At 37.0% G+C, this 20,038-nt stretch overlaps 2 protein-coding genes across 2 annotated transcripts; one reads left to right on the top strand and one right to left on the bottom strand.

The window, feature by feature from the left end:
- Positions 1 to 480: 480 nt before the first annotated feature.
- LOC137719947 (transcription factor bHLH18-like) lies at positions 481 to 2,622 on the top strand. Its single transcript, XM_068458926.1, has 4 exons — positions 481 to 698; positions 886 to 1,488; positions 1,773 to 2,144; positions 2,232 to 2,622. Exons 1-4 carry the CDS (start codon positions 660 to 662, stop codon positions 2,316 to 2,318), a joined length of 1,101 nt encoding a protein of 366 aa, XP_068315027.1. The 5' UTR covers positions 481 to 659; the 3' UTR covers positions 2,319 to 2,622.
- A 6,232-nt stretch (positions 2,623 to 8,854) lies between these two features.
- LOC137724546 (secreted RxLR effector protein 161-like) lies at positions 8,855 to 9,532 on the bottom strand. Its single transcript, XM_068463313.1, has one exon. The coding sequence runs from the start codon at positions 9,530 to 9,532 to the stop codon at positions 8,855 to 8,857; it is 678 nt and encodes a 225-aa protein (XP_068319414.1).
- Between the last annotated feature and the right edge of the window lie 10,506 nt (positions 9,533 to 20,038).

Below are 20,038 nucleotides of genomic sequence, written 5' to 3'. Positions count from 1 at the left end.
TAAGTGAAATTTCTTCTAACCAACGGTATATGAAATTTGCAATCCACGTATATTTCTAATGCGATCCGATCGAAAATCAGTTCACCCAATGAATCGGCCAATATAATTGCCGATGTGGCAATATTTGTAGGTCAAAACAAGAAAAGTCATAAATTGACCCGGAGGAAAAAGCCTCCAAATGAATAGTGTTCACTCATAAGAATGCGGGAAACATTTTCACACGTGCCACTAGCATTTATAGTATCTTATTGGATCGGTACGTTCAATTTTCTTAATTTGCTTGCTTTTTAGTCAACATCTCGATGTAGAGCGCGTTCGTACGCCTATAAAAGATTGCAAGACTCGTCCTTCCTGGAGAACTGGAGAAACAAAAACTTGCATAGTCTTCGGTAATCTTAAGGTGAGGTGTTTCAACTTTCAGTGCTACTGTTTCTTTTTTTCCAATTTCCAAGGAGTTTTCTTGGGGTTGCTACGCTTAATTTCTGGGCTTCTTTATGATCATTTATAGTCTACATATCAGCCTTCCATGAAATCTTTGTTCTTTGTTCAAGTTCTATTCATGCCTTCATATATAACTAAGATTTACTATTTATTTTAGTTGAATCCAACGGTGCAGCTAAATTTCGGTTCACTCCCAAGTAAAGAAACCAGGTGCATTAATGGACATGATCTCATCAGCAAAATGGGTATCTGATTTCGTAAGTCTCGCTTTTTTTTTTTAATTATACAATTTATTATATATACCCTTCCGTACCCTAAACATGAAGAAATCAACAAAGAAAATGAAAAAAAAAATAGAATTGATACAAAAGAGTCCAAAGTTAATCTTAAAAAGTTGTTCAAATTTTTGGTTCTCTGTTAATGTTTTGATTAATTTATATGTAGGAAATGGAAGATCCTACTTTCATCAATCAATACGAAATGAGTTCCCTGGACTACTCACTTGATGAGCTCAATTTCCAATCTTTCTCATCTGAGAGCTACTCATCCTATCCAAATTTCACCCCAAAAGCCGACAACTTCAGCAAAGCATCCATCGAAAATCTTCATCAGATGTCCGGGACTCATGAAAGGCCAGCAAAACAGCCTAAGAACAACACTAGTAGTTGGAACTCTTGCTCCACTGACCACATAATTACTGCCAATGCTTCTTCTTCCTCCTCTTCACACCTAATTTCTTTTGAAAACTCCAACTCATCACCCCCAACCACTTCTCAGCAGTACTATGGTCTAGATTGCAGAGTTATCAAGCCAAAGAATGAAGTGGAATATTCCAATGGGAAATTGAACCCTCCAGCTTTGATTTCCCAAGGTATCTATGACCCCCAATCTTGCTCACCGAAACATGGACAAGGGATCAAGAGGGACGCTACGGTGACTAGAAGTCCTTTAGATGCTCAAGATCATGTTCTTGCTGAGAGAAAGCGCCGAGAAAATCTCAGCCAGCGGTTCATTGCTCTATCTGCCTTACTTCCAGGCCTGAAGAAGGTACTAATTAGTTAAACTTTTTCATTTTTTACCCCTAATTAATGTGTTCTCAGTTAGACAGTACGTTATGTTGTAAAGTTGTTATGATCTAATATAACCTCTTTTCGTACAGTATGTCATGTTTTAAATAGTTAATGATCTAAATTTTATGTAAGATTTGTCTAATCAATGACTCAGATTGATTCTGGTATTCGAGTTGTCTGATAAGAAAATACTTCTAGTTTAATTTGGTTATAGTAGCTTCCGTCAAAGATTCTAAACTACCCCTTTTCACAAAATTGCAGACGGACAAGGCTTCGGTCCTCGGAGATGCGATCAAGTACGTGAAACATCTTCAAGAACTTACGAAAATGCTGGAGAAACAAGCAGCCAAGAAAACTGTGGAAGCAGTGGTGTTTGTGAAGAGGACTCAGTACTCAGCGGATGATGATATATCCTCATCCGACGAGAACTCTGAGAGCTGCTCTAACCAGCCACTACCGGAAATCGAAGCAAGAGTTTCGGACAAAGAGGTCCTCATACGAATCCACAGCGAGAAAACCAAAGGATGTTTGGCAAGCATACTGAGTGAAATAGAAAAGCTTGATCTCACCATTGTTCACAGCTGTGCCTTGCCCCTTGGCAATTCAACTCTTGATATCACTGTAGTTGCTCAGGTACATAAATTTGGTTAGGTTAATTCAGTGCATAAACTTAACAGGTTTTTTACCCTTAACTAATAAGACTCCAATTCTTAATTACAGATGAATGTAGAATTCAGCATGACAGTGAAAGATCTTGTAAAAAATCTAAGACAGGCTTTGCTCAAGTTGGTGGGACCAGAAATATGAAGTTCTGAAGTTCGCATTACGCATGTATTTTTTTTTTTCCCTTTTTGGTGGTTTTTTCTGGCTTTTAAGACCTTTGGAGGAAACACCAGCCATTGTACTCAAGCTGCTAGCAAGGCTTTATTTTGCAGGAGGGTTTTTTCCCTTGTGATTTTTTCGTGGTTGACCCGTTAACCACGTTCGATTACCCTCGTGCTATATATGAAAACCTAGCTGCAGGTTTTGTTTTTATTTTTTGTGGAGGGCTTTTGTGTAAACTTCCTTTGTAATCTATTGTCACTTAAAGGTTAATTATTGTTGTTTTATTTGTCGGATATTCTTCATGTATATAATTTGTTGAATACTGACAACAAGTTGAATTTCAGACTCAAAAAAATAGAATTAGAGACAATAAAATTTGGATTGTAGTTTTAATTTTCATCTTGGACAACTTCATATAATAATGGTACACCAATCAACGAAATGGGGTGGTAAACAAAAAAATTAACTCGCTCAAATTTCATTTTAGTCATTTTTTACGTTTAATTCAATTTGCAAATTATGCTTTTAAAGTTGGATCACTATTCAAATTTTCCAACGAAATACACGACTTTTTCATTCATTGCAAGGCTGAGAGGAAAGGAAATACAGGTAAGGCAATCCAACTTTTCCATCACCAACAGTTGGTTTCGCTGTGGGCATCTATGTATTTGTTTTGAACGGAATACCATAAATTAGTAGCGATGAGTAAACCAGCATACAGTTGTCAGATTAATAGAGACAACCTGAAAACTATTAGGAGTACAGGTTTAATGGTTGTGATATTGACAAGTGTAAATTGATTAGATAGGCAGTTGCAAACTGTTGTAGGATAGCTTAGTTTATAAGATGTCATAGTTAATTAGGATATATACTAATTTTGTGTATAGTGCACAAATTATTCTTTGTAAATGAAATACAGTTTTCTTTCTTCTTCTCTAAGAAATCTCTCTCTCTCTCTCTGATAATCTTGCTCTCTAAGGTCCACCTCATCATGGTTTACATGGTACCAAAACATATTGGCACCACATGTGAAGCTTAACAACCACACATACTCCACATCATCCAATTAGTGTTGTCTACATGTTTGACTTGAAAATTTGACACGCGTGAGAGGACGTGTAAGGATGTGAAAGTAAAAGAGTTTATGTCGGTGAAATAAGAAACCTTGATGGCTTATAAGAGTTTTAGCTACTCCCCAATAGGTTTTGTCATGAAACCTCAACCTTCTTCATGGTATCTTCACCGAAAAAGTTATATGCTTGACGGATATCGATCTTAGATAAGCTTCCTTGCTGCTCTTTTCCTCATCATTTCTTGATATTCTATAATCTCAATCTTCGATTCTAGAGTTTCTTTCTTTCATATTTAAGCAATTCTTCGTGTGTCATATTAAGCATGCAAGGTGTTTTATAAAATTCCTCAATCATTCTATTTGGGAATTTCGATTCGTATCTGTTACAATGGTGACAGCATCTCAATTACAGATCTTGCAATCTCCAATTACATCTTTGATTTGATCAGTTTCCCTTGAATGGATTGCCTGCTGAATATAATACAATTAGGTATATTATTAGAGGACATGAAACTGTAATTTCTTTGAAGTATCTTTGATCCCGATTTCTGCTGAAGAGGCTATGATTGATAATGTTTCTGGTACTCCAATGCTTACTACTTTAGTAGCTAATACAAATGGGTTTAATTCTAAAACTGGAAGTTCTTATAATTCTCATAATAATATTCTAATTCTAAAACTAGTGGTTATAAGTCCTTTAATAACAACGACAAGGGGAAAGATATTGAATGTAAATACTGGAGATTATAGGTTTTTAGCACCTGGAATTTCTTGATGTTTCTCCACCAAAGCAACAAGGTTATATTCCTCAACGGCAGACTAGTCAAATTTGTGGTAAGAATAACCATATAGTTGATACCTGTAAATTCAGGAATACTCAAGACTGTCAAATCTGAAGGAAAAATAATCATTTTGCTGACACTTGTAGATTCAGAAATAATGCAGTTCCTCCAGGTTGTCATATTTATGGGAATCTTCATCAGAGTGTAGCTTTCTACTATCAAAATACCTCATCTCCAATGACTACAATGCATGTTGATCATTATTTGCATTCTGCACCTCCACAAATACCATCTAATTAATCTCAGCAAGTGTGGATCACTGATTCAAGAGCCATAACATATGACTGCTGATGTAAACAACTTGTCTCTTGTCACTCCATATCCATCAAATGATACTATTCAGTAAGCCAATGGTCAAAGTTTATCAGTATCACTTGTTGGTTCCTGCATTATTAATACCTCATTGTAGCCTTTGAAATTAAATTCAGTACTATGTGTACCAAAGTTGACTCCGAATTTGCTCCCAGTTCATAAAAGTTGTCTTGATAATAACTGTTTGTTAATCTTTTGATACTTTTTTCTTTTGGATTCAGGACAAAACAACATAGAGGATTCTATTCAAATGACTATGTACCAATGGATTGTACCCTATAACTTCATCAACTCATTTTGGTTCAAGGAGGAAGATAATGATTGGTGCTGCCTATCTTGGACAACAAGTTACATCAATTATTTGGCATAGCAGTCTAGGTCATCCCTCTAATCTCATTGTCTCTCAAATATTAATAAAGTCCAATGTGTCTCATGTTTCTGAAAATATACCTATGTTGTGTCATAGATTCTAGAAGGCAAGTGTACCAAACTTCCTTTCAATACTAATGTGTCTAAATCTGTATATGCATTTGAGGTTGTTTATAGTGATGTGTGAGGCTTAACTCCTTGTATTTCAATTACAGAATTTAAGCACGATGTAATCTTCATTGATGAGTGTAGTAGACATCGTTGGATTTTTCCATTATACAATAAAAGTGATATTTTTGCCACTTTTCTCTCATTTTACAAATTCATTTTGAATGAGTTTAATGTTACAATTAAGATTTTACAAATTGATGGAGTGTCACATCCCAACCTGGGCTCCACCACATCTTGGGTTCGACTCCGCCGTAGCACGATATTGTCTGCTTTGGGCCCCGACCATGCCCTCACGGTTTTGTTTCTGGGAACTCACACGAGAACTTCCCAGTGGGTCACCCATCCTAGGATTGTTTTTGCGCAAACTCACTTAACTTCAGAGTTTTGATGAACTCCGAAGCCAATGAGCTCCCAAAAGGTCTCGTGCTATATGGAGGTGGGCATGTATGTATAAGGCATAGAGGATCCTCTCCCCTAGGCGATGTGGGATCTAACAATCTACCACCCTCAAGGGCCGGACATCCTTGTCGGCGAACTTCCAGCCAGGGATTGGCTCTGATACCAAATTGTCACATCTCGACCCGGGCTCCAGCACATCCCAGGCTCGACTCCGTCATATTACGATATTGTCCGCTTTGAGCCCCAACCACGCCCTCACGTTTTGTTTCTGGAAACTCACACGAGAACTTCCCAGTAGATCACCCATCCTGGGATTGCTCTCGCACGAACTTGCTTAACTTTGGAGTTTCGATGAACTCCGAAGCCAGTGAGCTTCCAAAAGGTCTCGTGCTATATGGAGGTGGGCATGTACATATAAGGCATAGAGGATCCTCTCCCCTGGATGATGTGGGATCTAACATGGAGGGGGTGAGTATATGGGAAATCTTTCAAATCTTTTCTATTGGATAAGAGAATTAGTCATCATATGTCATGTCTCCATACACCAGAACAAACTTGATTAGCTGAAAGAAAGCACAAACACATTATTAAAATGACTGTTACACTTTTACAAACAGTATCATTGCCTTCTTCTTTTTGGTCCTTTGCTTGCTAAGCATCTTCTTGTCTTATCTATAGAATGTCTACTTTTACCTTGGATCATAAATCTCTATTTGAGGTATTGTTTAAATTTGTTCATGAGATTAATCACCTTAGAATATGTGGGTGTTCATGCTTTTCATTACTGAGGCCATACAATAGTACCAAATTGCAACATAGAACCACAAATGTGCATTTCTAGGATATACTTTAAAGTTTAAAGGTTATATTTGTTATAAGGTGTCCAAACAGAAAGTATACATATCTAGGCATGTACTCTTTGCCAAGTCTGAGTTTTCATTACTTTAGTCAATCAAGTGTCTCATAATGTCACTCATGCTACCTCTTTGTCAATCATTGCTACCAGTCCCAATCATAATAATGTTCTTCCTGTCCCTCAGTCCAATAAAATCACTTCAATTACTCCTGCATTTATTCTGTCTATGCCTCATAAACCTATTATCTAGTCATGTGTTTGTGCCTATGCCATCTACTACATCTAATCATAATAATGTAATAGAAGACCAATCCATTACCACGTATACAGTTCAATCCTCCTCCTCTCATATCCTTGTGGTATCAGAATTTCATCTTAAGAGTTTACATGTTGTACTATCTATTCCACCTCTTAATTTGCATCATATGGAAACAAAGTCCAAAAGTGGACTTCAAAGAAAATTGTCTTATAATCTATTATACATGAGCATGGGGTGTTGATCTCACTAAGGTTGAACCTACAACCTATAAGTCAGCTTTTGAATCTCTAGTTTGGGCTACTGTTATGCAAGAAGAATTGTCGGATTTATATTCTCAAGGAACTTGGTCTTTGGTTGGGTATATTTCAAACTACTCCTGCTGATTCATCCTTATTTATAAATATTGTTGGCAAGTCTATCATGGTTTTCTTTCTCTTATGTAAATGGCATTATTAACTCGAAGTGCTACTACTGCTATCATTGATGTTATTACTGCTCTCACAAAGGAATTTGATATTGAGGTTTTGGGATCATTACATTATTTCTTGGGGCTCTAGATTGTTCACAAAGAGGATGATTTTTCTTTCTCAAGATAAGTATGTTTCTAAGTTACTTACCAATTATGAGATGCTTTTGTCTAAACTTTGCGCCACTCCTTGTTTACCATATAACATATATAAGGATGATGGTAAATGCTTTAACAATCAAACATTATACAAAAGCTTGGTATGAGCCCTTCAATATCTTATATTTATCAAATCTTATATTGCATTTTGTAGTGCATCAGACTTATCAATTCATGCAGCGCCCCATTAATTCTCATTTTGTGGCAGTAAAAATGATCCTTATGTATCTCAAAGCAACAAAGGGTTGTGGAATACACTACACTAAATGGCATTTGGACTTTAGGGCTTTCTGTGATGTTAACTGGGCATGTGATCCTAATGACAGAAGATCAACTACTAGAATGGTTGTATTTCTAGTTCCAATCCCATTTCTTGGTCCTCTAAAAAACAACAAATTGTTTCTAGATTCTCCACTTAAGCAGAGTACAGAGCTTTGTCTACCACTAATGCTAAACTTGATTGGATTAAACAGTTGCTGACCTTTTTCCAGGTTCCATTTTCTATACCTTCAACTTTCTTCTGTGATAATCTCTCAGCTATAACAGTCACTTCTAATCTAGATATGCATCAAAGAACCAAACATATTGATATTGATGTTCATTGCTTTAACTGAACAGTTTGTTGATATCCTGACAAAATGACTCTCTACTCCATTGTTTTAGACATGTTGCTCCAATCTCAGGCTTTAGTTCTTTGCTCCTGAGCTTGAAGGGGAATGTTTGGAGTATAGGTTCAATGGTCGTGATATTGACAAGTGTCAGCTGATTAGATAGGCAGTTATAAATTGTTGTAAGCTATCATAGTTAGAATATGTACTAATGTTGTAAAGCGTACAAATCATTCTTTCTAAATGAAATACAATTTCCTTTCTTCTTCTGTAAGAAATCTGTTGATCACTCTCTCACTCTGTAATCATCTTCTCTCCCTCTCTCTAATAATCATGCTCTCTCTCTAATAATCATGCTCTCTAAGGTTGATATCATATTCTTGGTTTACAAAAACTAGCAATATTGACGTCTATTGAATATCATATGATGAATAATTGTTTAGGTAAGGGACAACCTGTTGGGCTTTAAAAAATGCTTCACTACTTTGGAGATATTTATCTCACAAAGGAGAATGTAATGCAGCGGAATTTGATAGGCAAGAGAAAGAAAGAACACTCAAAGTGTTATACAAATTTTTATTCACTCACAAACTAGTACAAAAGGAAACACTCAAACACTCTTAGAAGCTTTGTTGGTTCTTCTTACTTCTTACTTGACACTCTCATTTCTTACTACTTCCTTTCTTGGTTGTTACATCACATAGCTTAGCACCTCACTTATTTATAGGCAAGGTTTGCCAATTTAGGCATTGCTAGAACTTTCTAGCTAATGCTTAACAACCACACAATTTTACAAGATTCTAGATTTTTCTACAAAAAGCCTTAGATATTTATGTATGCATTCCACCAACTTGAATTTGCTAGAACTCTTTAACATGTGCATGGATATTTCATTGTGTATGGGCCGGATCAATTATCTTGGGCCAAGACAAGATTATCATTCAACATCCCCCCTTAATCTTGTCTTGTGATGCCAATTGAGTTCCTCAATCTGATAAAGTCTTCTTATTTGAGTGTCTTAGTGAATATGTCTGCAATTTGGTCTTGAGACTTCACGTATTCCACTTGCACATCCTTTCTTGCAATGCTCTCTCTTAAGAAATGATAACGGGTATCTATGTGTTTGCTTATGTCATGGAATACTGGATTCTTTGCTAGAGCTATTGCAGACTTGTTGTCAACATATATCTCTGTTGGCTCTTCTTGTGGCATGCTTAATTCTTTCAGCAAGTTTCTCAGCCAGATTGCATGACAGACGCATACGGTAGCAACTACATATTCAGCTTCGCAAGTAGATAGTGTGACAATCGGTTGTTTCTTTGACATCCATGTGAATTCAGTAACTCCCATGAAAAACACAAATCCAATAGTGTTATTTCTATCGTCGGAATCTCCTGCCCAATCATTATCGCTATACCCAGCAAATTTGTAGTTATCAGAACTTGAATAGAACAAGCCAAAGTTAACAGTACCTTTGAGGTATCGAAGAATTCTTTTGGCCGTTTTCAAATGTGTAGTTGTGGGATTCTCCATGTGGCGACTGACTAATCCGACAACATAGAGAATGTCTGGTCTTGTGCAAGTCAAGTAGCGCAAGCTTCCAACTAGACTTTTGAAAAATGTTGGATCTATGGTTTCTCCTTTGTCATGCTTAGTCAGTTTGACTCCACACTCCATTGGCATGCTCACGGGTTAGTAGTTGTCCATTTTGAACTTTTTCAGTATCTCCTTTGTGTAGCTTTCTTGGGAGATGAAAATGCCTTCTTCGTTCTGCTTGACTTCAATGCCTAGGTAGTATGCCATCAAGCCGATGTCGGTCATCTCAAATTCTTTGGTCATCACTCTCTTGAACTCTTTAAACATGCGTGGATTACTTCCAGTGAAGATTAGATCATCCACTTATAAGCACACAATCAAAATATCTCCATCTTTGACTTTGACGTAGAGAGAATGTTCATGAGGGCACTTGGTGAAGTTGTTCTCCTAGAAGTACTTGTCGATGCGACTATTCCATGCTCGTGGTGCTTGTTTTAACCCATAGAGGGCTTGTTTCAGCTTCAGAACTTTGTCTTCATGCCCTTTGATTTCATAGCCTGACGGTTGCTGAATATAGACTTCTTTTTCAAGGACTCCATTTAGGAAGGTGGACTTCACAACCATTTGTTAAATCTTCCAACTTTTTTGAGCTGCCAAAAAAATTAGTAATTGTATAGTTTCCAACCGAGCAACGGGTGCAAATACCTCATCATAGTCAATTCCGGCTCTTTGACAATAGCCCTTCCCCACTAGTCTTGCCTTGTATCTTTCGACCTCTCCATTGGCATTTTTCTTTGTCTTGTACACCCACTTAACTCCGATGGCTTTGTGTCCTTTCGGAAGAATAACAAGTTCCCATGTCATTCTTCTGGATTGCTTCGATTTCTTCATCCATTGCTTTCCTCCACTTAGTATCTTGCACTGCTTCTTGGAAATCGACTAGTTCACAATCAGCAAAGAGACAGAAAAACGTAGGATTATCAAGTCTTTCAGCTACCTCATAAAGATCTCGTATACTTCTTATGCGTGGTATTTCTCTTTCTTTTAGGCTCCCCCTTGACAATGCTGATGCTGGTGAATTACCATGATTGGTTGATGTTGGTGAAGCAGGTGGAGCAGTGGATTCTTGTTGAACCTCATTTGCTTGCTCCATCATCCCTTGTTCATTCTCTTCATCAAACTGAGGAAAGAAGTGAAGATCACCTGCGTGTGGCCCAAAATCTCATTCTCCTTCTTCATCGAACGTCACGTCTCAAATGATCATTGTCTTCCCATTATTTGGATTATACAGCTTATAGCCTTTTGAATTTGTGTCATAGCCGATGAAGATGAACTTCTCACTTTTGTCATCGAGTTTGGTTCTCCTTTCGTCTGGTACATGTACATGGGCTATGCTTCCAAAAATTCTTAGATGAGAGATACCTGGTTTTCTTCCATTCCATGCTTTTTGCGAAGTTTTTCTGCCACACACTTCTTGTTGGAGACCGATTGGATAGGTAGACAGCACATGCTACAGCTTCTGCCCACAATTCCTTAGGCAATTTTTTGCTTTTGAGCATGCTTCGAGCCATGTCGAGGATGGTTCAATTTTTTCTTTCCGCCACACCATTTTATTGAGGGGATATTGGAACTGTCAAAGGTCGACGAATTCCATTTGCTTCACAAAACTCTTGAAATTCCTTCGAAGTGAATTCTCCTCCTCGATCAGATCTCATGGCTTTGATCTTGCAACCACTTTCTTTTTCTACAGCGACTTTGAACTTCTTGAATGTTCCAAATACCTCTGATTTCTGCTTCAAGAAATACACCCAGGTTTTCCTTGAAAAATCATCAATGAAAAGAAGGAAATAATTATTTTTATCCAAAGATCTTGGTTTTATTGGACTGCACACATCGGTGTGAATGAGCTCGAGTGGCTTCTGGGCTCTTGTGGTAGACTCCTTTGCAAAGCTTTTACTAAACTGTTTCCCAAGTAAACATCCTTCATAAACTTGATCAGGGTGGCTGATACACGTTAAGCCTCTCACCATCTCCTTCTTGGATAATAACTCCAATCCCCCAAAGTTAAGATGCCCAAAACGAAGATGCCAAAGCCAAGATATGTCTTTGTAACATATCTTGAGACACTTTGCAACATCGTTTTGAATGTTCATGGGAAACATCCTATTCTTTAACATTTTCACCTTGGCAATTAATCCTCCTTTGTCATCTCTAAGAAAAAGGATATAATTTTTTGTATGAAAATCATAAACTTTTTCTAAGAATTGACCCAAACTCAAAATGTTGCTTTTCATATTAGGGACGTAGTAGACATTTGAAATTAATTGGTGACCGCCATTTTCCAGGGGAATAAGGATGTTACCTTTTCCTTTTACGGGTATTTTGGATTCGTCTCCAACAGAAACGTTGCCACTCATTGATTCATTGAGCTCTACGAAGATGCTTTTTCTTCCTCACATATGGTTGCTGGTGCCGGTGTCAAGGTACCATGTATAGTCTTGGTCTCCATCATTGTTCTTGCATGCTAGTAGCACAACGTCATTCTCTTCTTTCTCTTCTTTCACATAATTGACCTTCTTATCAAGTCTGCTGTTTGGAGCTCTACATTCCTAAGCATAATGCCCAAACTTTGGACAATTGTAGCATTGAACTTGAGATTTTTCATACCTCAAGTTTGAGCGTCCTCTTCTGCGACCTTTTATTGAGATTTTTCCTCTTTCATAGTTGCTATGGTTGTTGAAGTTCCAACCACATCCACGCTCATGTCCACATCCACAACCTCGGCCACGACTTCTTCCGTGTTGGCTTCTCTAGTTGTTAAAGCTTTCTTCTTTCTTCTTTGGCTGGATATGCGTCTTGAGGAGCTGCTCATCATTCCCTTGCCTCTTCTTATCTTTCTCTTCATATGCTTGCAGTGAACCCATTAATTGCTCTATACTAATTTCTTCCAAGTTTTTAGTTTCTTCAATCGTCACGACAATGTGCTCGAACTTGGGGTTCAACGAGCGTAGTATCTTCTCCATAATTCTAACATCTTCTAACTTTTCTCTGTTTCTTTTTAATTGATTGGAAACGGCTAAGACTCTTGAGAAATAATCAGAGATTGATTCAGACCCTTTCATTTGTAAAGATTCAAACTCACTTCTTAATACTTGAAGACGAACCTTTTTCACTTGTTCGGCTCCTTTGTAAGAGGTTTGAAGCTTCTCCCATACTTGCTTGGCAGAGGTTGCACTCGAGACCTTCTCAAAGCCATTGTCATCTAATGCTTGGTAGATGAGGTAGAAAGCCTTCTTGTCTCTCTTTCTTGAATCTTTCAAACTCTCCTTCTGGGGTTGAGACAGAGTAGCTTCATCTTCTGGCTCAGTGTAGCCTTTCTCCATGACTTCCCAGACATCGTGTGCACCCAAAAAGGCCTTCATTTTGATACTCCAATTATCGAAGTTGTTGTTGTCGAGCACTGGAACTTGGAAGGCTGCCATAGCGTTGCTAGCCATAGCTCTGGTACCACTTTGTTGGGGTTTAAAAAATGCTTCACTACTTTGGAGATATTTATCTCACAAAGGAGAATGTAATGTAGCGGACTTTGATAGGCAAGAGAAAGAAAGAACACTCAAAGTGTTATACAAATTTTTATTCACTCACAAACTAGTACAAGAGGAAACACTCAAACACTCTTAGAAGCTTTGTTGCTTCTTCTTACTTCTTACTTGACACTCTCACTTCTTACTACTTGCTCTCTTGGTTGTTACATCACATAGCTTAGCACCTCACCTATTTATAGGCAAGGTTTGCCAATTTAGGCATTGCTAGAACTTTCTAGCTAATGCTTAACAACCACACAATTTTACAAGATTCTAGATCTTTCTACAAAAAGCCTTAGATATTTATGTATGCATTCCATCAACTTGAATTTGCTAGACCTCTCTAGCATGTGCATGAATCTTTCTTTGTGTATGGGCCGGATCAATTGTCTTGAGCTAAGACAAGATTATCATTCAACACAACCTTTGGCCCACCAGAGATTATGTGATCTGCCCAGTTTGTAGGCTTCTGGATACATTCTTGCTGTATTTAGGTTCAAAAAACCTCTAAGATTTATTGAATGCAAAAGTCTTCTTAATATTTATCAAATTTTATTGTCGTTAGCTTATTAATTAGAATATTATGTCACGAAACTTGGTAGGGACTGTTTGGTGGGACGGATCAGATGTGAAGTCTGCTACACTCATTAAACTTTCAGCAAATAATTAACACTCGCGGCTGGGGAGCCACCTAATGCTACACTAATTAATTAGCATCCCAATTATTATTGACTTGTTGATGTAAACCATCTGATACGCACTGTTTCACAGATAGGAATTAGAAGATCGGATTGCATCATGGGAAACTATTATCTTATTTTTGGATAGCTTAATTACTATTTTTCTGCTCAACCAATCATGCATGATTGTGAGATATAACGACGACCAAGTTAGGGTACACAAATACATCCAAATACAATCATTAAAATAAGCTCTCCTCTTCTGGGTTCTCATCACTTCCTCTAGTTGATATAAACCTATAGTTCTCATATCATATAGTCGAAAACGTCATCCTATCGTACTCTCAATCTTAAGATCAGATGAAATTTCCTTATTTAGAAGGTGTCCGTTCAAATCGACAGCAATTTGTACTAATGTCTAAAATGAGAACCTCAGTAAATTAATTTACAGGCTTTCGTTCTAATTAATAAATTCCATATGAGCATATGTAATCTACATTTCATGTGGGTAATTTTTTTTCCTAATCTATTTAGAACGTGAGAAGTCGAAGTTAATTTTTAATAATTTTTAATCTATTTAGGGCTTGAGACTTCGAACTCAATCAATTCATTACTGAACTTACAAGTATTTGCTCATGGATAGGTATTGCTAATAAACTCCTACTGAGGTCTTATTATGTTATTATAAGAACGACAATCTCAATTTTGTAAAATTTAGATCATGTTTTTATCCACTAGTAATCTCACTACTTAGCGCAAACCCTTTGTAACATAAGCTGACATATATGCACAGCACCATTGTCCAGCATATGAACAAAAGTAGTATAGTGCAAAAATCTCGCTAGCGATCGATATGAAAAACCGAGTATATTATTGCCTCAATTCGCAATCAAACAAGCAACGGAGTTGCCATATTTGCCACCCACACTCAAGCTAGTATAGCAAGAAAATGAAACATTCAGAGTCCTCCGATGGGGTAGATGAAGCAAAGCCAACCCAAACCGACCAAGCATGTAATTGTGCTGGTGTCCCTTTCCTTGCAACAAGGATTTGTATATTTGTACTCGTTGATGTTAATTATGTACAATGTGGTCAAAGCCAAGGCCAATACGTGTTCATTAGATAAAGGCTACGAACATGTAATTAACTTTTCACACCAAACTTTTTGGACTTCTGACCAAAATAATCACATTATTAGTCGGTGGTCTTATAGTAGGGGATTGGAGAAGCTAATTATTGAAAGCTTTCAACACAAAGTAAAAAAAAACGGGGGTATAATTAATCATCGACTTTTCTTAGGTTTCACACTTGAAAAGTTAACACTAAATCGATTAACATAAAGAGTAAGGAACCGTATCCTCTCTGGATACATCAAAACTGAGCTCACTAATCAATGAATCTGTGCCGTTGAAATTTGATCTAATGGCTACAAATAGGAAGTTCCCTAAAAGTTATAATAATTGTAGCCGTTAGATCAAATTTCAACTGCCCAAATTCATTGATTAGTGAGCTTAGTTTTAAAAGGTCCGGAAGGAATCCGGTACCAAATAGTAAAACAACAACTACCGTCATATGATAAAACAAAACCATATAATAAAACAGAACATGAAGAAAGCATCAACCTTTTATGTAATTATTGACTTTTCTTTGCTAATTAAGTCATAAAATGTCCTTTTTAGTTTATATATCTGTATTAATCAATTTTAATGTAACATATTTAATTAACCACATAAAATGATTTTAGACTAATCTATTCCTTGCTTTTAATAATGTCTTATTTGAATTGAAACACATTTTATAATCTCTGGACCCGTTTGTTTCACTTTCTTGGGTAGGAGGGGACTAGCTAGGATTTGTACGCCCATGTTTGATATGCCAAAGATTTTACTTAAATGAAATTAAATCAGACTCGTCTCGACTACTGGTCTCACTAAGCCCTCATTTTAATCCCAACCGAAACCTTAGTATTAGATGGGAGTTGAAAGAAAAGGAGGCTACCAACCTCACACCACCCCTTCTGCACTTCCCTTTCTCCCTAAGTTCCTCTTGTTGTACCAGGTTTATAATCCCCATCCAAACACCAATGATTTTTGCAGTTTTCCATCCTGCCAGTTCGAATTTTATACGATATTATTTTTTCATGAAAACCAAACGAAGTAGGGAAAAGGCAACAAGAGAAAGTTGGTATGGAGAGGAAGAGAGAGGTGTGCTTGGCGGGGCGGCGCGGGAGGAAAAGAGCGTTGGGCTCTGTAACTTTGTTGGCCTGTTGTTTTTTATTTAGTCAATCTCATTTCATCTCTTTTTTGGTAAGTCAATTTACATAAAGTGTACTAAACTTGATAATATTGTCAATTTACAAATTAGCCAACTAACGCTATTATTTATAATAAATAAATAAATAAATTTTGAGTAACAAAAATATTATAATATAAAATTGTCGCTCAAAATTGTTGCAGTGTGCCATCACACCCTGCGGACCTTACACCCTCTACGTAAAGTAACAACAAACACCTATCAAAACAATGCATACTCCAGGAGGCTCCAAGCCTCCAACCCATGAGTACTAAACAATAACACGGTGCAAGTTTTCAGCAAGTATTCCCCAAAATGTCTTCACCTTTTTAGTAGAAACCTATCGAAATATCTTCACATTTTCAATGGAGGCCATCAAAAGCCTATATCGAATTTAGGGTTTCCTAAGCAATAAGATGCCCTTAAAATTGATGCAAAATGAGAATGAAAAAAAATAACAAGCCATATAACAAGATATGTTCATGTAATTACCAGCAACATATGATTTGATGGATCCGAAACTACTGGAAAGATGCTCTAAACGAGTCATGAAGAGCCCACTTCAGTATTTGTTCAGCTTATCACTTAACGACAGTTACGTCATCACTTAACAATAATAATGATTTGTTAAATTGCACCTTTTTTTTTTTTTTTTTTAACTCTAGCATGTAATACATGTAGTACCTTACACTTTATTTACACGTTTTTCAATAATACATATAAAGTTCACCTATTTTGACACATTATTAAAGAAATTAATACGTACTATAATTTTTTTTAAATGGCCGAATTTTTCAAAATTTTTTTTCCAACAAAGTTGCTGAATAATAGATATACTTATACTTCACATGTACATATACGTTATGTATTTTACTAACTATGAGCTTAGGACTTAAGGTCAACTAATTAACAATTTAAATAAAGTTCTCTTCATAACTTATTCTTATAACTTGGGTTAGAAACAACATATGCCCATGCAGAATGTAAGGCCATCGGCCAAAGGGCTCGTTTTAGCCATCTGGTCCTTCAAGAAATTAATATTTTAATGAAAAGTGTAGGACCATATTTCTTACCATCTTCAACCGAGGGTCATAGGGTCAAACATAATTTATTATTTAAATTTAAAAACTACAACAACTTATATTTAAAAACTATATGAGACGCTATAAGATGATATGTTCCCATGCCACAAACAAGTACCTTCAACAGGATCTTCTTGGACATCTTTGGGCCAAAAGAAGCATGGAGTAGGCGTTTAAGTTTTATATTTGTTAAATGTTTTTAAAAATGTTGTTTAAGTTTCATGTTGTTAAATGTTTTTTTTTATGTTGTATAATTTTTATGTTGTTTAATATTGTTTAATGTTATTTCATATTACTTAATGTTATTTAATGGCTTAGGAAGTTACAGAAAAAAAAAATAGAATTAAATTTTTTTTTTCAATTTTTGTAAAAAAAATAAAATAAAATAAAAGTGCTGGAATTCAAATTCGACACTACTCGGGGCCAGCTGATTGGTCCTTTGGCCTTTTTTTGTCCAGTGGGGTCCACAAGCCCTTTGGCTTGGCTCTTAGTTAAAGACCGTTTTCGGGCTATTTTCGGCCCTTTGACCATCTGAACCTTTCAGTTGGAGATGACCTAAACATCTTGCAATCAGTCCATTTACATTTACTTTGCGAAATTCATTCATATATCATCTTTTTAGCCCTTCTATTAGCCCAAGCTCTTTATTTAGGCCATCCAATTCCATGAATGCCCAATTACCCATAGTTTCAGCCCAAAACGTATGATTCAGTCATAACAATACCTATTTCAAAAGAAATATGTTGCAAATAATACCAAAATTTTGTCACAAGACAACCCAATATGGGATTTCTGATTCATTGGCAAGCATTTTTCTTGTCATAATTGAGTAAGAACCTTTTATGATACTGATATGAGCCTTGTGCTCCTTTCGCTGCACTTAAGTTCAAATTTTCTTTTTATTGTTTCGATGAGTTTAATGGAGAATATTGTGACAATCCGTCCCTAATTTTACGTTTTTATTTATTTTAAAAGTGTGAATTTACAAAAATGCCCTAGAGGCAATGACTTTGACTTTCGTTGATCATCATCTAGAGAGACGTAAGACTTATCCTTTTAGCGTATTCTCATAGTACTCGTCACTACGAACACATAGGTGAAAGTCGTTTGCGAGTCCGGATTATAACGGTATAGTTACAAATGTTTGAAATTGGTTATTCAAAGTTTAGTTTTTATTAAATTGAACTTCCATCTTGTGGGAAAGAAGCCCAATCAGATTTTAAGCAAGTATAAGGGGACCAATCGTTTAAGTGACTAATCAGAAATTAGAGAGAGGGATCAGCCAATCAGGAAAGAGAGAGAAGAACCTCATCCCTTTCCCTTTCAACCCATGCAACCCAGTTCGACCTTCCATTTTCTAAGGCCGATTCCAGCCAACTCCGGTGGAGTTTTTCAACACCACCACCACCATATTGAAGTTCTCATTCTCCCCTACAAAACCACCCCAAGAACCACCTTGATTGACCATGGTATATGGCAGTTTAAGGCCGCGAAAGTCAACGAAAATCAACAGTGCTCCCGCCACTCTTTTCAATTTTCCGGCGAATCGGTAAAACGATGGCCGATGCCACCAATTGGGCTTTGTAGCCCATCATCCCAGGAGAAAATCCCAACCAACCATGACCCCGTTGGACAACCATAGACGACGAATCGACACCGGGAAGCTTTAGGCACCTGCCAGCTTTGTGGGCAAAATTGACCATCTTCCGTCCACTTTTGGACTTCGTGGCAAGTATGAAAGTTGTTCCTCTCTTTGAGATCTTTATTTTTATGAAATTTGAGAATTTTTAGAAATAGTGAAATTTTCCGGCGAACCGTGGCGGCCAGCCACCGCGTACCGCGGCACGTGGGGATGCTCCAATTCTATATTTGACATCCGTTCAGTGAAATTACGATGTTTTAATGTAGTTTCGTAGTTGACCACCTAGTTGGCTGTCACGGTGTCCTTGCATGAATTGACGTTCCGACTATTGGATCGTTCCGAAACTTTAGGATGTTGTTCTAGAAGCATAATGTGGATCTTTGGAAGTTACGGATCGGAAATCTGAGGTACGGATCTTCCGGATCAAGTTATGTAGGGTTGTGGACCCTACCGTCCACCTTTGATCGACAGTTGACTTTTGGTCAATGAGTTTCAAATCATTTTAGAACGTCCATAAAGATGTGTTTTATGTGAGTTGCGAGTTCTATTGATAAAAATTCTGAGACGTGATTTGATAATTGTTCTAGGCGACGATCGTTCGTGATGCCTTGATATTCGTGCGAGGGAGTTGTAGCGCGGACTCCAGGTGAGTGGGCAGTTTATTTTATACCTATACATATTGATAGTTTCCCTAAATGTGTATTTACTTCATTTTTACGCTTATTGCCAAGTATTCGTTATTGTGATACAAATTGTGATAAATGTTACTATATGGTTGAGAAATTATTGTCATGACATTCATACATATCTGTACATGCTCATTTTGCTGCACCGGTGTTAGTACTCACCCCAGGGCCAGGGCCAGTCATTCACGTGTATGTTCACATCGCACTGTTCGCTCACCTTGGATCCAAGTTAGGTGCCAGTCCTGTCAGGCAGGCTTCTGCACTAGTCTTCACGTGATCGTAGTACTAGAGCGTATTAATTACGCCTAGTCCTATCGTACAGGTTGCATTATGCAACTCCGACTCATGTGCTAGCATAGATTGATAAGCAATTGATTATACTTGATTATCACATGATTATATTACTGTGGCATTTGATATTTCATGACTTGGTATATTTCTGGTTATAATGCTGTTGTATTATTGTTTACATACTTACGTAGTATGTTTTAAGGAAACTATACTTGTTTTACAGTAAGGGGTTAGTATATTCGAAAATAAAGGTCTTTCCACTACACTACATTTTATGGCTTCGTCACCCTCCAGGTGTCAGCCAACACAACTAGATTCGGAGTCCAAGTGGACTTTCCGGGTCGGGGTGTGTTAAATATTGTATAAAAAAATTGAGTTAGTATATGTTTTAATATT

The sequence above is a fragment of the Pyrus communis genome, chromosome 1 (genome assembly GCF_963583255.1).
Source record: "Pyrus communis chromosome 1, drPyrComm1.1, whole genome shotgun sequence".
Lineage (NCBI taxonomy): Eukaryota > Viridiplantae > Streptophyta > Magnoliopsida > Rosales > Rosaceae > Pyrus > Pyrus communis.
This window is presented reverse-complemented; position numbering and strand designations above follow the sequence as displayed.